At 42.4% G+C, this 23279-nt stretch overlaps 1 protein-coding gene across 1 annotated transcript in view; it reads left to right on the forward strand.

The window, feature by feature from the left end:
- The window catches only part of LOC139415911 (histidine N-acetyltransferase-like), a 28010-nt gene extending 5010 nt beyond the window's left edge, over nt 1–23000 (forward strand). Inside the window, exons 2-5 of the mRNA XM_071164076.1 lie at nt 20394–20617; nt 21186–21410; nt 21782–22051; nt 22262–23000. Coding sequence (XP_071020177.1) covers nt 20402–20617; nt 21186–21410; nt 21782–22051; nt 22262–22594 — 1044 coding nt within the window. The 5' untranslated portion in view covers nt 20394–20401 and the 3' untranslated portion in view covers nt 22595–23000. The remainder of the gene's footprint in view (nt 1–20393; nt 20618–21185; nt 21411–21781; nt 22052–22261) is intronic.
- Nucleotides 23001–23279: the final 279 nt, after the last annotated feature.

Consider the following 23279-nt stretch of genomic DNA (forward strand, 5'->3'; position numbering starts at 1 on the left):
AGAGAGATAGAGAGAGAGAGAGATAGAGAGAAAGAGGTGGAGAGATAGAGACAACGAGAGAGAGATAGATAGAGAGGTAAAGAGATAGAGATAGATAGAGAGAGAGATAGAGACAGCGAGAGTCAGAGAGATAGAGAGATATATAGATAGAGAGAGAGAGATAACTACAGATGGGGTGATAGAAAAATACAGTAAAAATAGTTAGAAAGAGAGTGAGATTTACTGCACTCGTGTTTGATGATGATGCCCTCAAAAAGCTCTTAAACTAGGCCACATATTGATGACAGTTAAATGCGATGTCCCATAACGTGTGTGATATTCTCTAGCGGAGAAATGATCTAACTCCGACTGATTAACCATTATACGAATGAGAGCTCCGGGTACAAGCTGCCAAAAGAACAGATCTAGGATCAGTGCACCATCCCCCAATACTAACCGTAACCATTAGAAGGGGGAAGCCAAAACTGATCTCAGATCAGCAGCTATAGGAGTGAAATACTGTACAGGTGAAATCAAGAGGACAAGTGTATAAATATGTCATGGGATTTTACCACAGAGAGTTATGTAAACACACAAGCATGAACACATGGACTAGATATGGAGGTAGTGAGGGAGGGAGGGAGGGAGGGTGGGAAGGAGGAAGAAAGAGATGGAGGGAGGTAGAGAGGGCAGAAGGAGAAAGAGAGAGAGAAGGTGGGAAGAATGGAGGGAGGGGAGGAGGGAGAAAGAGATAGAGAGAGAGGGTGGGAGAGAGAGAGAGGGGGAAGGAAGGAGGGAGGGAGGGAGGTAGAGAGGGAGGAGGGAGAAAGAGTGAGAGTGAGAGAGACAGGGGGGGGCACTGCAGCAAACGAGGAAGAGAGATTTATTTAAATACCAGATTCTTCAGTGTAGCCTAATTCAGGAATCAGGACTGATATGGAAATTCACTGTAATCTCCTTTTAGATCATGTTGATTGGTCCGTCCTGTTTACATGAGAAGAGAGAGAATTGTCTAATGAATTTATTTCAGTTGGCTGATTTCCTTCTGTGAACTGTCACTCAGGAAAATCTTTGAAATTGTTGCATGTTGCATTTATATTTCTGTTCAGTGTAATAGGTTCAAAAAAGATTAAAGAACATTTCATGGGGACTGTGAGGAGACACACACAGACACAGTACAATTATTATTATTATTAGCGTTGTATTTTTAATGTGTGTGACTGTCCTTGTCTATCGCTGCTGCTTCGGAAAAATCGAATGGGGATCCGAATAAACCAAACACTCACGTGTCTTCACTAACATTTTCAAACTGTCCCTGACCAAGTCTGTAATACCAACATGTTTGAAGCAGCCCAAGAATGCCATGGTAACCTGCCTAATGACTATCACCCCGTAGCACTCACATCTGTAGCCATTAAACGTTTTGAAAGGCTGGTCATGGCTCACATCAACACCATCATCCCAGACACCTTGGATCCACTTCAATTCACATATCGCTCCAATAGATCCACAGATGACGCAATCTCTTTTGCACTCCAACCTGCCCTTTCCCATCTGGACAAAAGGAACACCTAGGTGAGAATGCTGTTAATTGAGTTCAGCTTTCAACACCAGAGTGACCTCCAAGCTCATCACTAAGTTCAGGGCCCTGGGACTGAACACCTGCAACTAGGTCCTGGACTTCCAGATGTGACGCACCAAGGTGGTGAAGGTAGGCAACAACACATCCGCCACGCTGACCCTCAACATGGGGGCCCCTCAGGGATATGGCTTAATCCCCTCCTGTACTCCCTGTTCACTCACGACTGGTATGGTTGGGGCTGTTACAGTGTCCGTATTACAGCCACTCTGGCGGTCACGAGTCATGAAGGCAGTCAAATTCCATGTGAATGTTTAGTCACGGTAACTAGGCTTCTCCAAACTCTGATGCTGCTGCTGGTCATTAGTAGCCTACCAAACTTGCTAACTGCCTGGTACCATCAATGCAAATGTGATGGGAAATCTAATCGAACACTTCATGAAAGCCCATGAGCTCATGTTGCTCAAAATGTCTATAGGCTATGCAATTGCGTGAGAAAACAGAGTGATGGCCTCTATTAAAAAAAGGAGGATCCCATCAGCTTTCTATAGGCTAGGCCTACCATATTTATTTATCAACTTTCCTAATATTAAGCACATTTCTTCTCTTTACAACAGGAGTATAGCCTACCTGTCTGGCATGAAAATGAAACACAGGAAACAGCGTCCTCCATTCGCTATTTAAGTGCAGAGATTACATTTTTCCACCCCCTGCCCCTGTTTCGAGACAGGTGCATGATAATGGTCCGTTCTAAATAAAAACACGTTTAACACATATTATTTAGTACATGTAAAGACAAAATTAAATCAAGAATAGTCTGATGGGTGGGTGACAATATCAGCCTATCGGTTGTGAATCATGCCCAGCTTTTGTGCAGTAAGGCAAGAAAGAGCACATGCCTTTTCTTTGTGACTTTTTCAAATCATAGTCGCAGTAGTCATAGGCCTATACACGTTAGATCAGTGGTCAGATGTAACCCGCACCTGTGTACAGTGCGTTCGGAAAGTATTCAGACCCCTTCCCTTGTCCCACATTTTGTTACATAACAGCCTTATTCTAAAAATGGATTAAATGAGTTTGTTTCCTCATCAATCTACACACAATACACTGTCGTGCCTTTACTATCATTCAATTGAGACTTGTAGTTTTTATCAAAGATTCTCTGTAATAAGTTATTACGCGGTCAACTGATTAATCATGTAACTAATTAACTAGGAAGTCGGGGCACCAAGGAAAAATATTCAGATTACAAAGTTATCATTTCCTAAAATAACTTTTCAGATATTTTATCTGATCAATTAGTCTTCGAATTAATGAATTATTTACTTTACCTCACGTTAGTCTCATTCCAATACGTCGTAAATTGTTGGTTATCTGCACGAACCCCGTCTTCACTATGAGTCATCCATACATCAATTGTCTTAAATCATTTATTTATTACTAACTAAGTAATTCACAGAAATTAATAAACAAACAGTAAATATGGTTACAAGAAATGATAGGGGAATGTGCTCTAGTGGGTTAAACCGGCATGGCGGCTTGTTAGACAAAAGGGGAGGTGGGGGTCGACTAAGAAGTCACTACAAAGTGATAATTACAACAATTGAAATGCTAATCCTTTGCACATGAACGCTCACTCATTCGGGAACAATTGCAATCAATATATATATTTACGCTCAGTGTGTCTTCTTGATAGCTGGTGAAAAGTTTGTTTCTTTAGTAGAATTGTCCATTTCTCTCCCTCTCTCTCTCAGTTGTGGTTAGAGGGGATAGTTCAGAGTGAAATTAATTTGTTTCGTTACAGAATGGATGTTTCGGCGGTTGTCGTTCTTCACGTTCAATGATACCGAATTCCTAGCTGCAGACTAGTAATTAATATCAAAGACTTGTTCTTATTCTGTCGGTATCGATAGTCTAAGAGTTTAACCACGTGGTATGGTTAAAATATTCAAGGGTTTACAACCTTTGTCCCCTCCTAATGGAAAAAACATGGTCTGGTGATAATTTCTCAAAGTTGGGTTTTATTCGGAATTGCTGAAAAGGGCCGTCCCAGGACGCCTGACCCTAACTGGGCTCAGGGGCGGTCCTCTGATTTAGTTAACTCCAATTCCCTTTTTGAGTTTTCCTTCATTAAACAGTCCAAAATCGCATTGTAAAATTGTATAAACAGTATCATACTCACTCATTCATCTTATACAACAATTAGATGTAAACCTCATATCTGAGGCTATTATATAAACAGCGTTATGGTAATGTGGACACATCGTCTCCCATGAGCTTCCCCAAGTTGTAACAAACGGACCAGTTCGTAGCTGGATTCTTCACCGATCTTCTATACTTTCTCCGGAACATGAAATTTGTTCAGACCTCGAGTTCTGTGAGGTGGAAGAAATTCCCCTGTTCTCTATGAAAATTTACTCTCTCTATACTGTGTGTCCATGAGGAGATCCTCGGGAATTTACGACGTCTCTCTGACCACAGCAGCCTAGTTGAAGGAGGAAAGGGGAGGCAGGGATAGGGGGATGGGGCTCGCCACACCCAAAGAGGGCAACGTCATGACAACACCATAATGACAAAGTGAAAATAGCTTTTTTTTAAATGTAGCAGTATATATAAAAAAACAGACCCTTTGCTATGAGACTTGAAATTGAGCTCAGGTGCATCCTGTTTCCATTGATCATCCTTGAGATGTTTCTACAAATTGATTGTAATCCACCTGTGATAAATTCAATTGATTTGACATCATTTGGAAAGGCACACATCTGTCTATATAAGGTCTCAAAGTTAACAGTGCATTTCAGAGCAAAAACCAAGCCAATTGGTCGAAGGATATGCCCGTAGAGCTCCTATACAGGATTGTATCATGCACAGATGAGGAAGGGGAAGGGTACCAAAAAATGTCTGAAGATCACCAAGAGCACAGTGGCCTCCATCATTCTTAAATGGAAGAAGTTTGGAACCACCAAGACTCTTCCTAGAGCTGGCCGCCCGGCCAAACTGATCAATCGGGGGTGAAGGTCAGGGAGGTGACCAAGAACCCAATTGTCACTCTGACAGAGCTCCAGAGTTCCTCTGTGGAAATGGAAGAACCTTCTAGAAGGACAACCATCTCTGCCATCTCCACCAATCAGGCCAGCCGGAAGCCACTCCTCAGTAAAAGGCACATGACAGCCCACTTGGAGTTTGCCAAAAGGTACCTAAAGGACTCTCGGACCATGAGAAACAAGATTCTTTGGTCTGATGAAACCAAGATTGAACACTTTGGACTGAATGCCAAGCGTCACGACTGGAGGAAACCTGGCACCATCCCTACGGTGAAGCATGGTGGTGGCAGCAACATGCTGTGGGGATGTTTTTCAGTGGCAGGGACTATAAGACTAGTCAGGATGGAGAAAAAGCTGAATGGAGCAAAGTACAAAGAGATCCTTGATGAACACTTGCTCCAAAGCACTCAGAACCTCAGAATGGGGAGAAGGTTCACCTTCCAACAGGACAATGACCCTAAGCACACAGCCAAGACAACTCAGTAGTGGCTTCGAGACAAGTCTCTGAATGTCCTTGAGTGGCCCAGCCAGAGCCCAGACTTGAACCTGATTGAACATCTCTGGAGAGACCTGAAAATAGCTGTGCAGCGACGCGCCCCATCCAAACTGACAGAGATTGAGAGGATCTGCAGAGAATAATCGGAGAAACTCCCAAAATACAGATGTGCCAAGCTTATAGCGTCATACCCAAGAAGACTTGAGGCTGTGATCGCTGCCAAAGGTGCTTCAAGAAAGTACTGAGTAAAGGGTCTGAAAACGTATGTAAATGTGATATTTCTATTTTTTATTTATACATTTGCAAAAATGTCTGATAACCTGTTTTGCTTTGTTATTATGGGGTATTGTGTGTATATTGATCAGGGAAAAAAACAATTTAATACATTTTAGAATAAGGCTGTAACGTAACAAAATGTGGAAAAAGTCAAGGGTTCTGAATAGTTTCCGAATGCACTGTACCACAGAGAGTTTTGTTTTGATAAGGTTTGTATCACAACTAAAGTGGCCAAATAACTTCTAGAAATGAAGCATATTAATCCACTTTACAACCGGTGTAGACCCTAACTGGCATAAGCAGCGTGTGAGTTTGGGGAAGATCATTTTCACCATAAAAATGCACCATTATAATAATGCATTACATGCATAATCGCATTTGTGGTCATTTTTGAGAATGGCGGTTTCCTGCTAATTGATTGCATTTAGGAACATTCGCGCTTATAGCCTACTGCCTTGTGCGCATCGCTGCGCTTATAATGTGAAGAAAGAGCCCAATAAACTCAGCAAGAAAAGAAATGTCCTCTCACTGTCAACTGCGTTTATTTTCAGCAAACTTAACATGTGTAAATATTTGAATGAACATAACAAGATTCAACAACTGAGACATAAACTGAACAAGTTTCACAGACTAACAGAAATTGAATAATGTGTCCCTGAACAAAGGGGGCGGGGTGGTCAAAATCAAAAGTAGCAGTCAGTATCTGGTGTGGCCACCAGCTGCATTAAGTACTGCAGTGCATCTCCTCCTCATGGACTGCACCAGATTTGCCAGTTCTGGCTGTGAGATGTTACCCCACTCTTCCACCAAGGCACCTGCAAGTTCCCGGACATTTCTGGGGGGAATGGCCCTACCCCTCACCCTCCGATCCAACAGGTCCCAGACGTACTCAATGTGATTGATTTCCGGGCTCTTCGCTGGCCATGGCAGAACTCTGACATTCCTGTCTTTCAGGAAATCACACACAGAGCGAGCAGTATGGCTGGTGGCATTGTCATGCTGGAGGGTCATGTCAGGATGAGCCTGCAGGAAGGGTACCACATGAGGGAGGAGGATGTCTTCCCTGTAACGCACAGCGTTGAAATTGCCTGCAATAACAACAAGCTTAGTCCGATGATGCTGTGACACACCACCCCAGACCATGATGGACCCTCCACCTCCAAATCGATCCCGCTCCAGAGTAAGGCCCCAGTGTTACACTCATTCCTTTGACGTTAAACGTGAATCTGACCATCACCCCTGGTGAGACAAAACCGCAACTCGTCAGTGAAGAGCACTTTTTGCCAGTCCTATATGGTCCAGCGACGGTGGGTTTGTGCCCATAGGTGACGTTGATGTCTGGTGAGGACCTGCCTTACAACAGGACTACAAGCCGTCAGTCCAGCCTCTCTCAGCCTATTGCAGACAGTCTGAGCACTGACGGAGAGATTGTGCATTCCTGGTGTAACTCGGGCAGTTGTTGTTGCCATCCTGTACCTGTCCCGCAGGTGTGATGTTCGGATGTACCGATCCTGTGCAGGTTTTGTTACACGTGGTCTGCCACTGCGAGGATGATCAGCTGTCCGTCCTGTCTCCCTGTAGTGCTGTCTTAGGGTAGGCAACAACATCTCCTCCCCGCTGATCCTCAACACTGGGGCCCCACAAGGGTGCGTTCTGAGCCCTCTCCTGTACTCCCTGTTCACCCACGACTGCGTGGCCACGCACGCCTCCAACTCAATCATCAAGTTTGCGGACGACACAACAGTGGTAGGCTTGATTACCAACAACGACGAGACGGCCTACAGGGAGGAGGTGAGGGCCCTCGGAGTGTGGTGTCAGGAAAATAACCTCACACTCAACGTCAACAAAACTAAGGAGATGATTGTGGACTTCAGGAAACAGCAGAGGGAACACCCCCCTATCCACATCGATGGAACAGTAGTGGAGAGGGTAGCAAGTTTTAAGTTCCTCGGCATACACATCACAGACAAACTGAATTGGTCCACTCACACAGACAGCATCGTGAAGAAGGCGCAGCAGCGCCTCTTCAACCTCAGGAGGCTGAAGAAATTTGGCTTGTCACCAAAAGCACTCACAAACTTCTACAGATGCACAATCGAGAGCATCCTGGCGGGCTGTATCACCGCCTGGTATGGCAACTGCACCGCCCTCAACCGTAAGGCTCTCCAGAGGGTAGTGAGGTCTGCACAACGCATCACTGGGGGCAAACTACCTGCCCTCCAGGACACCTACACCACCCGATGTCACAGGAAGGCCATAAAGATCATCAAGGACATCAACCACCCGAGCCACTGCCTGTTCACCCCGCTATCATCCAGAAGGCGAGGTCAGTACAGGTGCATCAAAGCTGGGACCGAGAGACTGAAAAACAGCTTCTATCTCAAGGCCATCAGACTGTTAAACAGCCACCACTAACACTGAGTGGCTGCTGCCAACACACTGACACTGACTCAACTCCAGCCACTTTAATAATGGGAATTGATGGGAAATTATGTAAATATATCACTAGCCACTTTAAACAATGCTACCTTATATAATGTTACTTACCCTACATTATTCATCTCATATGCATACGTATATACTGTACTCTATATCATTGACTGTATCCTTATGTAATACATGTATCACTAGCCACTTTAAACTATGCCACTTTGTTTACATACTCATCTCATTTGTACATACTGTACTCGATACCATCTACTGTATCTTGCCTATGCTGCTCTGTACCATCACTCATTCATATATCCTTATGTACATATTCTTTATCCCCTTACACTGTGTACAAGACAGTAGTTTTGGAATTGTTAGTTAGATTACTTGTTATTACTGCATTGTCGGAACACTCGCATTAACATCTGCTAACCATGTGTATGTGACAAATAAAATTTGATTTGATTTGATTTGATCTCACAGTACGGACATTGAAATGTATTGCCCTGGCCATATCTGCAGTCCTCATGCCTCCTTGCAGCACGCATAAGGCACGATCACGCAGATGAGCAGGGACCCTGGACTTCTTTCTTTTGGTGTTTTTCAGAGATAGTTGAAAGGCCTCTCTAGTTTTCATAACTGTGACCTTAGTTGCCTACCGTCTGTAAGCTGTTAGTGCCTTAATGACCGTTCCAAAGGTGCGTGTTCATTCATTGTTTATGGTTCATTGAACAAGCATGAGAATGAAGATCTGTGAAGTTATTTGGATTTTTACAAATTGTCTTTGAAAGACAAGGTCCTGAAAAAGGGACGTTTCATTTTTTGCTGAGTTTAGTTTATCAACATTTTAAGCTAAACATTCTGATCTGTTGCATCAGCCTGTTTTTTTATGCTAGTGGTTGTATTCATTTGAGATCTATCGCATCCCACAACTGTCCCAGACTATGGTTGGAATGTTTATTTCTCGCACAGAAGGACAAGTTGACCACTAGAATAGGTCTTTTTTTAGAATAGGTCTTTTTACTATGGGGGATAGTAGATTGACGTAGGCTAGAACTTTTGCTGTTCATTAGGCTCATCTTGTTGGCTGACGAAAAGTAAATATGGACAGTTCTTCCAACATCTTCAATATGCACCTCAGAATTCAATAAGGTCCAAGATGTGTCTGTCTTCATTTGTAGCCTGTGAGAAGGACCCGATTACATGATGGGCATTGGCTAATAAGAATTTAGATATCTGAGAAAGCCATGTGAGTGAGAGGTGATTCTGAGCAGGCAGCCGGGAGAAGGGAATTATAATGATTATATTTTGCCACTAGCAATGGCCACTAGCCGCGAAAGGCATTTATTTTTTTAGGGGCATTACAGCCACACTAAGGGGATGCTGCCGTGAAATTCTAGGCATTATCAAGTGCTTCTCAAATTGTGAATGAGAGACTGATGAAGTGTGTGTAGCCTACGTAAGAAACAATGTCTTTCATGTGACTTTTTTCATATCATCATTAGAGTCGCATCATGCAGCCTTAGAATGTATTAAAAATCAAAACATATAGCCCAACATTTGTATCACATCAAAAGTTGCATAAATAACTCTAAATGAAGCATTTAGCAGGACCAGTTTCTTTGTTAACCGCTCAACACAGAATAGCCCCATGTGCGCACACTATTATTTGGAGAAAATATCCTTGCTATTTTATTCAGTCAATTGTATTATTTATACTATAAATAATATAAAATAATGCCACAGAATTCTAAGGAAATTTTGTCTGAACTAGTGTAGCCCACAGCCATATGGCATAGCCAGATCAGGACCTAACATAAGGACAACTCAGTGTATGCTATTCTGTTCTTCTGAAATAGACTACATTTTCTTCATATCATGTTTCTTTAGCCATGTTCCAAAGGTTTGCATCAGCGGCTTGTAGGCTATGCGTAGAAACCTAGAGATGCTAAATGTGTTTATGTTAATTAATGGTAAATTATTGTGAGATGGAAGTTAATTGCTTGACAATCACCGGCTGACCAAATTTCATGACTGCCACAGCCCTCGGTTTTACAACTGCTTGGCATCCGACTGCAAAGCGATACAGAGGGTAGTGCGGACGGCCAAGGACATCACTGGGGCCAAGCTCCCTGCCATCCAGGACCTCTATACCAGACGGTGTCAGAGAAAGGCTCTAAAACTTGTCAAATATTCCAGCTACCCAAGTCCCTTGGACCCAAGTCCGTCCGTTCCTTCCAGTTCTCTGCTGCCAATGATTGGAATGAACTGCAACATTCACTGAAGCTGGACACTCATATTTCCCTCACTAGCTTTAATAGCTTTAAGCACCAGCTGTCAGAGCAGCTCACAGATCACTGCACCTGTACATAGCCAATCTGTAAACAGCCCATCCAACTACCTCATCCCCATACTGTATTTATTTATTTATCTTGCTCCTTTCCACCCCAGTATCTCTACTTGCACATTCATCTTCTGCACATCTACCATTCCAGTGTTTAAATGCTATATTGTAATTACTTCGCCACCATGGCCTATTTATTGCCTTAACTCCCTTATTTTACCTAATTTGCACTCACTGTATATAGACTTTTTGTTTTATTTCTTAAAACGGTATTATTGACTGTATGATTGTTTACTCCTCACTCCATGTGTAACTTTGGCTGCCTAGAAGGCCAGCATCCCGGAGTCGCCTCTTCAATGTTGACGTTGAGACTGGTGTTTTGCGAGTACTATTTAATGAAGCTGCCAGTTGAGGACTTGTGAAGCATCTGTTTCTCAAACTAGACACTCTAATGTACTTGTCCTCTTGCTCAGTTGTGCACCGGGGCCTCCCACTCCTCTTTCTATTCTGGTTAGAGCCAGTTTGCGCTGTTCTGTGAAGGGAGTAGTACACAGCGTTGTACGAAATCTTCAGTTTCTTGGCAATTTCTCGCATTGAATAGCCTTCATTTCTCAGAACAAGAATAGACTGAAGAGTTTCAGAAGAAAGTTCTTTGTTTCTAGCCATTTTGAGCCTGTAATCGAACCCACAAATGCTGATTCTCCAGATACTCAACTAGTCTAAAGATGGCCAGATTTATTGCTTCTTTAATCAGTACAACAGTTTTCAGCTGTGCTAACATTATTGCAAAAGGAGTTTCTAATGATCAATTAGCTTTTTAAAATGATAAACTTGGATTAGCTAACACAACATGCCATTGGAACACAGGAGTGATGGTTGCTGATAATGGACCTCTGTACGTCTCTGTACATGTATGTAGATGTTCCATTAAAAATCAGCCGTTTCCAGCTACAAAAGTCATTTACAACATTAACAATGTCTACACTGTATTTCTGATCAATTTGATGTTATTTTAATGGACAATTTTTTTTTGCTTTTCTTTCAAAAACAATAACATTTCTAAGTGACCCCAAACTCTTGAACGGTAGTATATATCACACACTACTTTTGGCCAGAGCCTATGGGCCCTCAGAGCCTATGGGCCCTCAGAGCCTATGGGCCCTCAGAGCCTATGGGCCCTCAGAGCCTATGGGTCCTGGTCAAAAGTAGTGCACTAAATAGGGAATAATTGGGATGCAGACATCTATTTCAAACCTTGACACATCTGTCGCTTCAATTACGTAAAGGGATAACGTACAGTAGTGTTCTAATCTCTGTCAAGTCCTCTGTGTTTATTACAGGACAGTAGTGTGTGTGTGTGTGTGTGTGTGTGTGTGTGTGTGTGTGTGTGTGTGTGTGTGTGTACAGTGGATTCAGAAAGTATTCAGACCCTTTCCCTTCTTCCACATGTTGTTACATTACAGCCTTATTCTAAAATTGATTTTTTAAAAACATCAATGTACACACAATATCCCATAATAAATAAGCAAAAACAGGTTTTTAAAAATGTTTTCAAATGTATTAAAAATTAAAAAACTGAAAATAGTTGTGCTGTGACCATCCAACCTGACATAAACTCCCGGTCAAAAGTTTTAGAACACCTACTCATTCAAGGGTTTTTATTTCTTTTTTACTATTTTCTACATTGTAGAAGAATAGTGAAGACCTTAAAACTATGAAATAACACATATGGAATAATGTAGTAACCAAAAAAGTGTTACAAATCAAAATATAACATAACAAATCAAAATATATTTTATATTTAAGATTCTTCAAATAGCCACCCTTTGACTTGATGACAGCTGTGGCAGAAGAATCAGAATTAGTTAGGTAACATAGATAATTAAGATGTCTTACCTGCATAATATGCTTATATGATATGCTTGTAATTAAAATGTATCCATTCGGGCTCTGGTGTTGGCAGTTGCACTTCCTCCCTCAGTTGGGGCTCAGTCACCTGGGGCCCAGAGAGGGCAGAGGTCAGGCTTGTCTTTCACATGTCTCTGTTGCTATGCAGAATATCAGAAAGAGAAGAGGACAGGAGGGAACATTCTCTTCATATGTGAATGTGTCTTTACCTATTCTAAACCATGTGAATGTGTCTTTACCTATTCTAAACCATGTGAATGTGTCTTTACCTATTCTAAACCATGTGAATGTGTCTTTACCTATTCTAAACCATGTGAATGTGTTTTTACCTATTCTAAACCATGTGAATGTGTCTTTACCTATTCTAAACCATGTGAATGTGTCTTTACCTATTCTAAACCATGTGAATGTGTTTTTACCTATTCTAAACCATGTGAATGTGTCTTTACCTATTCTAAACCATGTGAATGTGTCTTTACCTATTCTAAACCATGTGAATGTGTCTTTACCTATTCTAAACCATGTGAATGTGTCTTTACCTATTCTAAACCATGTGAATGTGTCTTTACCTATTCTAAACCATGTGAATGTGTCTTTACCTATTCTAAACCATGTGAATGTGTTTTTACCTATTCTAAACCATGTGAATGTGTCTTTACCTATTCTAAACCATGTGAATGTGTCTTTACCTATTCTAAACCATGTGAATGTGTTTTTACCTATTCTAAACCATGTGAATGTGTCTCTACCTATTCATGAACCATGTGAATGTGTCTTTACCTATTCTAAACCATGTGAATGTGTCTTTACCTATTCTAAACCATGTGAATGTGTCTTTACCTATTCTAAACCATGTGAATGTGTTTTTACCTATTCTAAACCATGTGAATGTGTCTTTACCTATTCTAAACCATGTGAATGTGTCTTTACCTATTCTAAACCATGTGAATGTGTCTTTACCTATTCTAAACCATGTGAATGTGTCTTTACCTATTCTAAACCATGTGAATGTGTCTTTACCTATTCTAAACCATGTGAATGTGTCTTTACCTATTCTAAACCATGTGAATGTGTCTTTACCTATTCTAAACCATGTGAATGGATGGTGTGATTAATGGGGAACCAATTACTTGTCTCCACATTGTCTGTGTGCTTGTCACTCCCTCCTTTGGCCTTGGAGTAGATAATGTCTAAGAAAAGATGTGTGTGGTAGTGTCTGGAACCAGTGTATGTCATCTCTGATGTTGCACCTTTCCTTTCCTGGGGTAGTGTATGACCTAGAGGCTCACTCCCCTCAGTCAGCTTGTCCAGGTGTGTGTGGTTTTACTTGAGATGGGAGTATCTGTAGTTGACAATTGATTTATGCCTTAGAATGAATTGGTTTTTTTGTGCTATGAAGTACCAGGAACGAGATCGGAGCCTCATCTTAGGGGCCAGACTAAACAGTAAGTATAGTCTTCATAGCAAATGCTATCTGGCTACGGGAGACTCCTTTCTCATATATCAAGTTTTACCTTGTGACCCATTCCATACATCTGTTGTTTGTGATGAAGACTAAAAGGGCGTGTATTTTCTATAAAATATATTTGTGTTCTTCCTATGTCAGAGGCACTCGTCACAACACTTGGAAGTGTTGAGCCCACAAGCCTCATCATTATAGAAGCAATTGCTCTATGCTTTCCTTATGAATACATTTTAAATAAAGTAATATCCTGATTGGTGATTGACCTTGTGTCTCCTCATTACAGATTAGAATTTCCACGACACAGCTTTGAACACTCTTAGCATTTTCTCAACCAGCTTCATGAGGTAGTCACCTGGAATGCATTTCAATTAACAGGAGTGCCTTCTTAAAAGTTCATTTCTGGAATGTATTTCCTTAATGCATGTGAGCCATTCAGTTGTGTTGTGACCAGTCCATATCATGGCAAGAACATGTCAAATAAGCAAAGAGAAACGACAGTCCATCATTATTTTAAGACATGAAGGTCAGTCAATCCCGAACATTTCAAGATCTTTTAAAGTTTCTTCAAGTGCAGCCGCAAAAACCATCAAGCGATATAATGAAACTGACTCTCATGAGGACCGCCACAGGAATGGAAGACCCAGAGTTACGTCTGCTGCAGAGGATAAGTTCATTAGAGTTACCAGCCTCAGAAATTGCAGCCCAGACACATCTCAACATCAACTTTTCAGAGGAGGCTGTGTGAATCAAGCCAAATTTCTGCAAAGAAACCACTACTTAAGGACACCAATAAGAACACAAGCAATGGACATTAGACCGGTGGAAATTTGTCCTTTGGACTGTAGCCCGTGTCTTTGTCTTTGCCTCCACAATCCCCTGACCTCAACCAAATTGAGATGGTTTGGTATGAGTCGGACTGCAGAGTTAAGGTAAAGCAGCTAACAAGTGCTCATCATATGTTGGAACTCCTTCAAGACTGTTGGAAAAGCATTCCAGGTGAAGCTGGTTGAGAGAATGCCAAGAGTGTGCAAAGCTGTCATCAAGGCAAAGGGTGGCTATTTGAAGAATCTCAAATATAAAATATATTTTGATTTGTTGAACACTTTTTGGTTACTACATGATTCCATATGTGTTATTTCATTGTTTTGATGTCTTCACTATTATTCTACAATGTAGAAAATAGTAAAAATGAAGAAAAGTCCTTGAATGAGTTGGTGTTCTAAGACTTTTGACTGGTAGTGTAGCTTGAGAGGATCTGCAGAGAAGGTTGGGAGAAACTCCCCAAATACAGGTGTGTCAAGCTTGTGGCGTCATACCCAAGAAGACTTGATGCTGTAATCACTGCCAAAGTTGCTTCAACAAAATACTGAGTAAAGGGTCTGAATACTTATGTAAATGTGATATTTCAGTTTTTAATTTGTATACATTTGCAAAAATGATCGAAAAAACTGTTTTTTCTTTGTCATTGTATGTAGATTGATGAGGAAAAAAATACAATTGAATACATTTTAATGTAAGGCTGTAACGTAACATGTGGATAAAGTGAAGCGGTCTGAATACTTTGCGAATGCACTGTATATATATTTTTTATGTTTATCTTACATAATATAATGTAATAATGTAAAAGTATGCATTAAGGTGTTTGTAATAAAATAAACAAATGTAGATATTAATAAAAGCCTTTCTATAGCTTCCAACACATCTTTTTTTTTTTTTTTTACAATTGAGGAGTACCAAGATGGCTGCGCAGTGGATTCAATTCAGTCATCCTGGGTTTATACACATTGTTGACGGCACCATGTCTGTGCATGCCAGTTGATGGAAAAGTACCAGAGAGAAAGAGAGCGAGTGAGAGAGAGAGTTGGGGTCTGGTGGGGCGAGACAGTGTTTTCTCTGTTTCATGCAGGCGTCCGGCCTCTCCCTCCCTCCCTCCCTCCCTCCCTCCCTCCCTCCCTCCCTCCCTCCCTCTCTCTCTCTCTCTCTCTCTCCCCCTCCCTCCCTCCCCGCCCCTTCTCCAGACTCACATCTCCCATCGACAGATCATCAGAAATGTCCGGCCCTCCCTCCCTCCCCGCCCCTTCTCCAGACTCACATCTCCCATCGACAGATTATCAGAAATGTCTGGCCCTCCCTCCCTCCCCGCCCCTTCTCCAGACTCACATCTCCCATCGACAGATTATCAGAAATGTCCGGCCCTCCCTCCCTCCCCGCCCCTTCTCCAGACTCACATCTCCCATCGACAGATCATCAGAAATGTCCGGCCCTCCCTCCCTCCCCGCCCCTTCTCCAGACTCACATCTCCCATCGACAGATTATCAGAAATGTCTGGCCCTCCCTCCCTCCCTCCCCGCCCCTTCTCCAGACTCACATCTCCCATCGACAGATCATCAGAAATGTCCGGCCCTGCTTCACCGCGTCTGCTAGAAGCCTCATTCCCCCTGGGGCCAACTAACGCTGACTGTCCATGCATACATGGGGCTGAGAACACACAGACGGAGACAGAGACACACACATGGACAGAGATACACCCACACACACATACAAACAGTCTTTAACTGCCCAAGTTTCTCTGCACCTTTCTGGAATCACATTCCAACGACCTGAGCCCTCCGCTCCTCTCGCCCGTCTCGCCACGTTTTTTTCCCAAGCCTGGAGAAATGTGTTTGTTTTCCGAGCGAGACTGTGTTTTCTGAGGATTCCAAAGAGGTTACAAAAGGGATTAGGGGGGTAGGGGGTTGGTAGAGAGGAGTGGGAGGGGGACAGATGCCAGTCTCCTCATTCCGTGCCACATGCAAACTGGTGCCAAACTGGACAGGCAAAGTGGCCTGGCATCCTGACAATGACCAGACCAGAAACTACACTAGTGCTGTCTGTGTGGTTAGAGGTTGTGTTGTCTGTGTGGTTAGGGGTCCTGTTGTCTGTGTGGTTAGGGTTTGTGCTGTCTGTGTGGTTAGGGTTCGTGCCGTCTGTGTGGTTAGAGGTCCTGTTGTCTGTGTGGTTAGAGGTTGTGTTATCTGTGTGGTTAGGGTTCGTGCTGTCTGTGTGGTTAGGGTTCGTGCTGTCTGTGTGGTTAGGGTTCGTGCTGTCTGTGTGGTTAGGGTTCGTGCTGTCTGTGTGGTTAAGGGTCGTGTTGTCTGTGTTTTTCCTGACCAAGACCCACTGTGGTCAAAACACTAGGATGTGATAGTTAAAATGTATACATTCCTAGAGAGAAAATGTGCTATCTAGAACCCATAGGATAACCATTTGAACAACCCTTTTTGGTTCCAGGTAGAACCTTTTTGGTTCCTGGTAGAACCCTTTTGATTTCCATGTAGGATCCTTTCCGCAGAGGGTTCCACATGGAACCTATGTGGAAACAAAAATGATCTCCCTGGAACCAAAAATGGTTATCCTACGGGGACATCCGAAGAACCCTTTTAGGAACCCTTTTTTCTAAGAGTGTGATTGATGCCAGACTGGAGGTACAAGGACAGAGGACACACTGATTATTCATTGTTATACATTTTGCTTGGCTAGTTATAGCCTAATGTTAGCTAGCTAACATTGAACCCGTTTGGTTTGCTACCTGCAGATTCACGCAGGGTAGTAAGGTCATGAGTTGTGATTATGGTTAATTGTTTAGCTAGCTAGCTAGCTACATGTCTTAACAGAAGACTCCACTATGCAAGTATCCATTTCAATAGAATGTTACTATGACAACTGTTGATAGAAGTAGCTGGTAAATTCGCTTTGGCTATCTACTCCGATTTCCGACCCCGGGTAAGCAAAATTTTCAGATATTACAAGTTTAAAATTTTGACATGAAGTCTTTTCCTTTCAAGTTAAAGTGTACTGTTAGATAGCTAGCTAACGTTACGTGTATGATCTTATTACTTGTATCTCAGAGCTATTTGCTTGGCTAGTTAAAGTCGAATGTTAGCTAGCTAACTGTTAGCTAGCTAACATTGAACCTGGTGGTTAGCTACCCGTAGATTCATGCAGGGTAGTAACATCATGAGTTGGGATTATGGTTCATTGTTCAGCTAGCTAGCTACATGTCTTAACAAAAGACTCCACTATGCAAGTGTCCATTGTAATAGAATGTCACTGCGACAACTGTTAGCTAGTTAGCTTGGGATCTTGACTGCTGTTGTTATGACAGAATGCTCGCATCAACCCTTAAAGAGATTGGTTGAACTAAAGCTTAAGAGGGTGTGAACGATGCTGAATGGGGGTAGACAAAGAAGAGCTCTCCAGTAGATACCAAAACATTCAAAGGTCATTTTTTCAAAAGTGAGGTTACAAGTTCATCAACTTTCAAAGCAGAATTGCTTTCCCATTGTAGCTCTGTGTCTCTGCTTTTATCCAATGTAAAAAAACACAATTTCAAATTTTTATACAGTACATAAGACCAAATCAAGGCTCTGAGATACGAATAAATTCATTGTAAACGTAACATTAGCTAGTGAGCCAGTCAGCTAACATTAGCTCGCTAGCTAACAGTACACTTTAACTTTAAATGAAAATTACTTTGTCAAAATTAGAAACATGTAATATCTGAACATGTAGCTTGCTAGACTATTTTACCCGTATACATCATGGTTGGATGTTTCTCCCTGTCACAGATGCCATGGTTGCCCTTAGTTTGAAGATGTAATCCGGAGACAGGTGTTTTCTCTATCTCCTTAGCTATCATACTCAAATTCCACTGATTTCAAAACTCATTCCTCCAGAAAGTGGAGAGCAACACTTATGCTTTTTTTTTACACGATACATAAAATAAAAAAAGCTGCATTAGACAGGATTACCTAGATGTACTGACCAGCTCAACTAGACAGAAGCGTGCTATATAGCAGACCAATCTGAACTCATCTCTCGGCATGTCCAGCCCCCTCATTATCTCAGCCAATCTTGGTTAGCGGGAAGGTTGCTGACTTTTTCTGTGGCTAAACCAGCTAGGCTCGTAATTTAACACTTTTATTTGAATTTACAGATTGAATACAAGTTTGTTAGTTAGGCACATGAAAGTTCACATGTTCCAGAAGGCATTTATGCTAAAAAAAAAAAATATTAAAAAAAGATTGTGTTCAAATGGCTCTTGTCACCTGTGACATATGCCTAGTTTCCTGAAATGGGTGACATAATGTATTGATGACATTCAACACTATCAGCAGTGTATAATCAGTGTGTCCTCTGTCCTTGTACCTCCACATTATGCGGCAGGTAGTCTAGTGGTTAGAGCGTTGGACGAATCTCTGAGCTGCGAAGGTGAAAATCTGTTGTTCTGCCCCTGTACAAGGTAGTTTACCCACTGTTCCTAGGCTGTCATTGGAATAAGAATTTATTCTGACTTGCCTAGTTAAATAAAGGTCAAAAATAAAATCACTATCAACAGATATGAGAATAATCCATAACATTCAGTATAAAGTGACCATCAACCCACACCTGGAAATCATGAGTACAGATGTAGGATCTTAATTTCAGCCAGTTTGCTACAGCAGGAAAATCATTTTGCAGGAACAGAAAATGTTAATTATTATGCCTGCACGTACACAGGCAGTGTCACGTTCTGACCCTAGTTATTGTGTTAATTGTTTGTTTTAGTTGGTCAGGACGTGAGTTGGGTGGGCATTCTATGTTTTTTGTGTCTAGGTTGTTTTTCTGTGTTCGGCCTAGTATGGTTCTCAATCAGAGGCAAGTGTCATTAGTTGTCTCTGATTGAGAATCATACTTAGGTAGCCTGGGTTTCACTGTTGTTTGGTGGGTGGTTGTTTCTGTGTCTGTGTTTTACACCACGCGGTACTGTTTTCGCTTTTGGTTATTCACGTTACGTTTATTGTTTTGTCTGGAGTGTTCAGTTTATGTGTTTAATAAACAACCATGGACACTTACCACGTCGCATATTGGTCCTCCGATACTTCTCGCCTCTCCTCTTCAGACTAAGAGGAGGAAAACCATTACAGGCAGCCTAATTCAGATTTTGAGCTGGTCCGATTGGTCAAAATACCAATTAGTGGAAAAAGATCAGAATTGGGCTGCCTGTGTAAATGCCGTCTAAGTGGATTATAATTTATGGATAGTTTTGTAGGGGTTGATAGATTTTTTTGGAAGGGAAAATTACAAAAAATGACAAACTTCAGAACCTCAAATACACTACAGGTTTTACATTTCCTGCATTACAGATCTCCTGCATCAGGGTAATCAAATTAAGATCCTAGATTTGTAGGCATAAAGCGACAAATATATATACTCTTTGCCAGATTAATTGAATGAGATCATATTCTCATTTATACTCCTACTCTCTTTACCTTTATCTTTCTCTCTCTCCCCATCTCAATCTACTCTCTCCCTCATTCCTATCCTCTCTCTTCCCCATCTCTATCAATCTCTCTCCCTCTCAATCTACTCTCTCTCTCATTCCTATCCTCTCTCTACCACATCTCTATCAATCTCTCTCCCTCATTCCTATCCTCTCTCTTCCCCATCTCTATCGATCTCTCTCCCTCATTCCTATCCTCTCTCTACCCCATCTCTATCAATCTCTCCCCCTCTCAATCTCCTCTCTCCCTCATTCATCTCCTCTCTCTTCCCCATCTCTATAAATATCTCTCCCTCTCAATCTACTCTCTCCCTCATTCCTATCCTCTCTACCCCATCTCTATCAATCTCTCAATCTACTCTCCCTCATTCCTATCCTCTCTCTTCCCCATCTCTTCATCGATCTATCTCTCTCTCTCTTGCCTTTTTCCACCTTTCTCTCTCACTCCCTTTCTCTCCTTCATCTTCCTTCTCCAACCTTTTTCCTTTCCTACATCCCCACTTTCTCTTTCCTTTCCTTTCTCCTCCTCCCTTTCTTTCTCCTCCCTCCTCTTCCCTCGCTTCCCCCCCAGCTGTAAGGATGAAGATTGAGAATAGCCTGCCCCGCCCCCAGCTCCCTGAGACTCCGCCCCAGACAGGCCTGCAGTTCACCGTGGCGACGGAGGAGGACTTTGATGAGATCATGGCCATAAGCCAAGACATCTACGGAGGGCTGGACTACCTACCGACCCGCTACACCGCCTGGCTATCCGAGTCCAACCGCACTGTCATACTGGCCCGCAAGCAGGGCAAAGTGGTGAGAAAAGGTTATAAAGTGTGTCATAAACCTGTTATAGCATGTGTATAAGGGTTCTATTACGGTTGTTATAAGAGTGTTATGAACGCTAACAAGCATTGCTGTCCGAGCGCAACCGCACCATCACACTGGCACGTAAGCAGGTCAAAATGGTGAAAAATGGTTATTAAAGAGTGTTATAAATGTGTTATAGCATGTTTATAAGGCCATTATAAGGGCTGTATTAGAAGCTACATCACCTGGCTGTCCGAGACCAACCTGCCGCCACACTACTGCTTTGCACGCAAGCAGGGCAAAGTGTTGTGAGAAGGAGTGACAAGAGCATTACAAGGGTGTTACCATATATATAGAATCCATGTTAGAAGAGTCCATAAGGAACCTGTTCTACTTTGGAACCATTGAGAGTTCTATTACCTAGAAACAACCATGAAAAAATGACAAGAAAATGACTCACAAAATGTATTTATTCAGTTGTTCATAATCTCCCTTTGTTTTTCTCTTCCCCTCTCCTTTCTTCCCCATCTCCTTTATCCCTCTCTTCTTCATTTCTCCCCTCTTCCCTCAACAGATTGCCCTGGAGTCGGTGTGTGTGATTGACGATGGTGAGACCATGCTGGTGGAGGGGTTACGTGTGGCCCCCCAGGAAAGGGGGAAGGGCGTGGCAGGGGTGCTGCTACGGTTCTGCTCTCAACTGGTCAAGTCCAAGTGGCCTGAGGTGAAGGTGACCAGGCTGACCCGCGACGACCAGCTAGGGCCCAAGGACTTCCAGAAGTACCGCCTCATCACCAAACAGGTAGGTATTGGTTGATTATTTAATTGCTTGGTTGATTGGTTAATTGCTTGGTTGATTGGTTAATTGCTAAGTTGATTGGTTAATTGATTGATTTGTACCATAAGTCAAGTATTCCAAGTTGTCAATTTTGTTTCTAGTTATTTCTATAGTCGTTATATTTGTGACTAGACTCAGACTTGAGTCAAGCCATTATAACTCAAATCTACTTTTGCAGTTTACAAAGAATTGTCAGGGAAGCATGTTTTACCAAAATGACAGATTTAACCTTTCCCAATGCTTCATTATGTGATACATTTGATTCACAGTCTATTATCCAACCATACAAGCATCTCTTTACCCTACGCCATTTCACCACTACCTTTCTCCCTAAGGGCATACTGCTGGTTCGCTTCAACGCTGAAGATCTCAAGCTCCGGCTCTCCGAACTGGGACCGGTTGTGACCCTCCCCACCTACTCCGGAGGTACCCCCCAGGGTTCTGACACCCCTCTGGTTCCCCCTGTCCTTCTGGACCTCAACGAGGCCCACCAGATGTTCCTCAACTCGGGCCTGATGTCCAACGTGCTCCCTAACGCTACTATCGTCCAGGACTGGCAGCCGTTCAAGCCAGTGCCCAGCAACATGGCCATTCTTCTGAAGAAGGTAAGATTATAATCACAGGAGGACCACAATGGAAATAAGTCAATTGACTTTATCATGCTTTAGGATTGCAAACTTCTGGAAACTTTCATAAAAATGTGTGTTTTTAATCATTGCTGATTTTTTTGATGTATTGTCGTACTCCCATGGCTGGGGCAGCTCTATATGTATTTCACATTTCTCAAATAAAATTGATGAATTGATTCATTCAAGGACATCGACTGGATGGTGGACGACCGCTACACCCCCACTGTGGCCAGCCTGTGCACCCACCCCTTCTGGGTTCCTGGAGGTCCTCGCGGAGTTGGGACGGACACGTACTACCTCAACATCGACGTGTTTGGCAAGGACATAGGCCTGGTGCTCCATCAGTTCCTGAGTCACCTGAGGCGCCACGCCACCACCCTGAAGGGGCACGTCATGTGCCAGATGTTCCTGGATCCTCCCATGTGGAAACCCATGGCCGAATTCTGTTGCCAGACACTGAATGTGGAGCTGGTGAAGGAATACACGGAGCAATGCGTGGTCGAGTCGGATGTCGTGTAGCCCGGAGGAAGAGGAAGGAGGAAGAGGAAGAGAGGAGACAAGATGGAAGAAGAAGTAACATGAAATCATTTTAAAAGTTTCCAGAGACCCAATGAACGAATTAACCTCATTCTCTTTAGAAAATGAAATGGAAAAGTTCCCCAAGAAAGTTCAGAAGGATTGGCAACAACCTCGCTAAGCAACGATAGCCAAACACCTCAGAAGCTGTATAACATTTGCAATATGTTTGATTTGAACACTACCGCTAACAGAAATATTTCACACAAAAAAAGGCAGCTACATGAAATACTTTTGACTAATTAGTTTGAATTAGCTTCTCACCGTTTGTTTTTTAACCATTCAGTCTTTTACACAAATCTAGCTCTTAACAACAGGATGCTAATGTTATTCCTTTAAAAAAGAAAAACAAGACAAATGCCAGCTAGCTTGGAGAATATCATGCCTTTCAATCCTTTTAATGTAAATATAAAGTATAAATATGTACACATTCTGAATTGCAAATAAGTCTGCACAACTCTTGAGGCACTTTATGAAACCATATGGGCTGTTGTGCTAAAGTGCAAGTGATGACGGGAGGAGGAGAGGAGTCGTTTAACTTTTAGAAATAACAGATTCAGAACGCATCACTCCCATGGTAACGGTAGAAATCCTTATGGACCTATTCTATCCAACACCAAATCCCCAA

The sequence above is a fragment of the Oncorhynchus clarkii genome, chromosome 9 (genome assembly GCF_045791955.1).
Source record: "Oncorhynchus clarkii lewisi isolate Uvic-CL-2024 chromosome 9, UVic_Ocla_1.0, whole genome shotgun sequence".
NCBI classification, from domain to species: domain Eukaryota; kingdom Metazoa; phylum Chordata; class Actinopteri; order Salmoniformes; family Salmonidae; genus Oncorhynchus; species Oncorhynchus clarkii.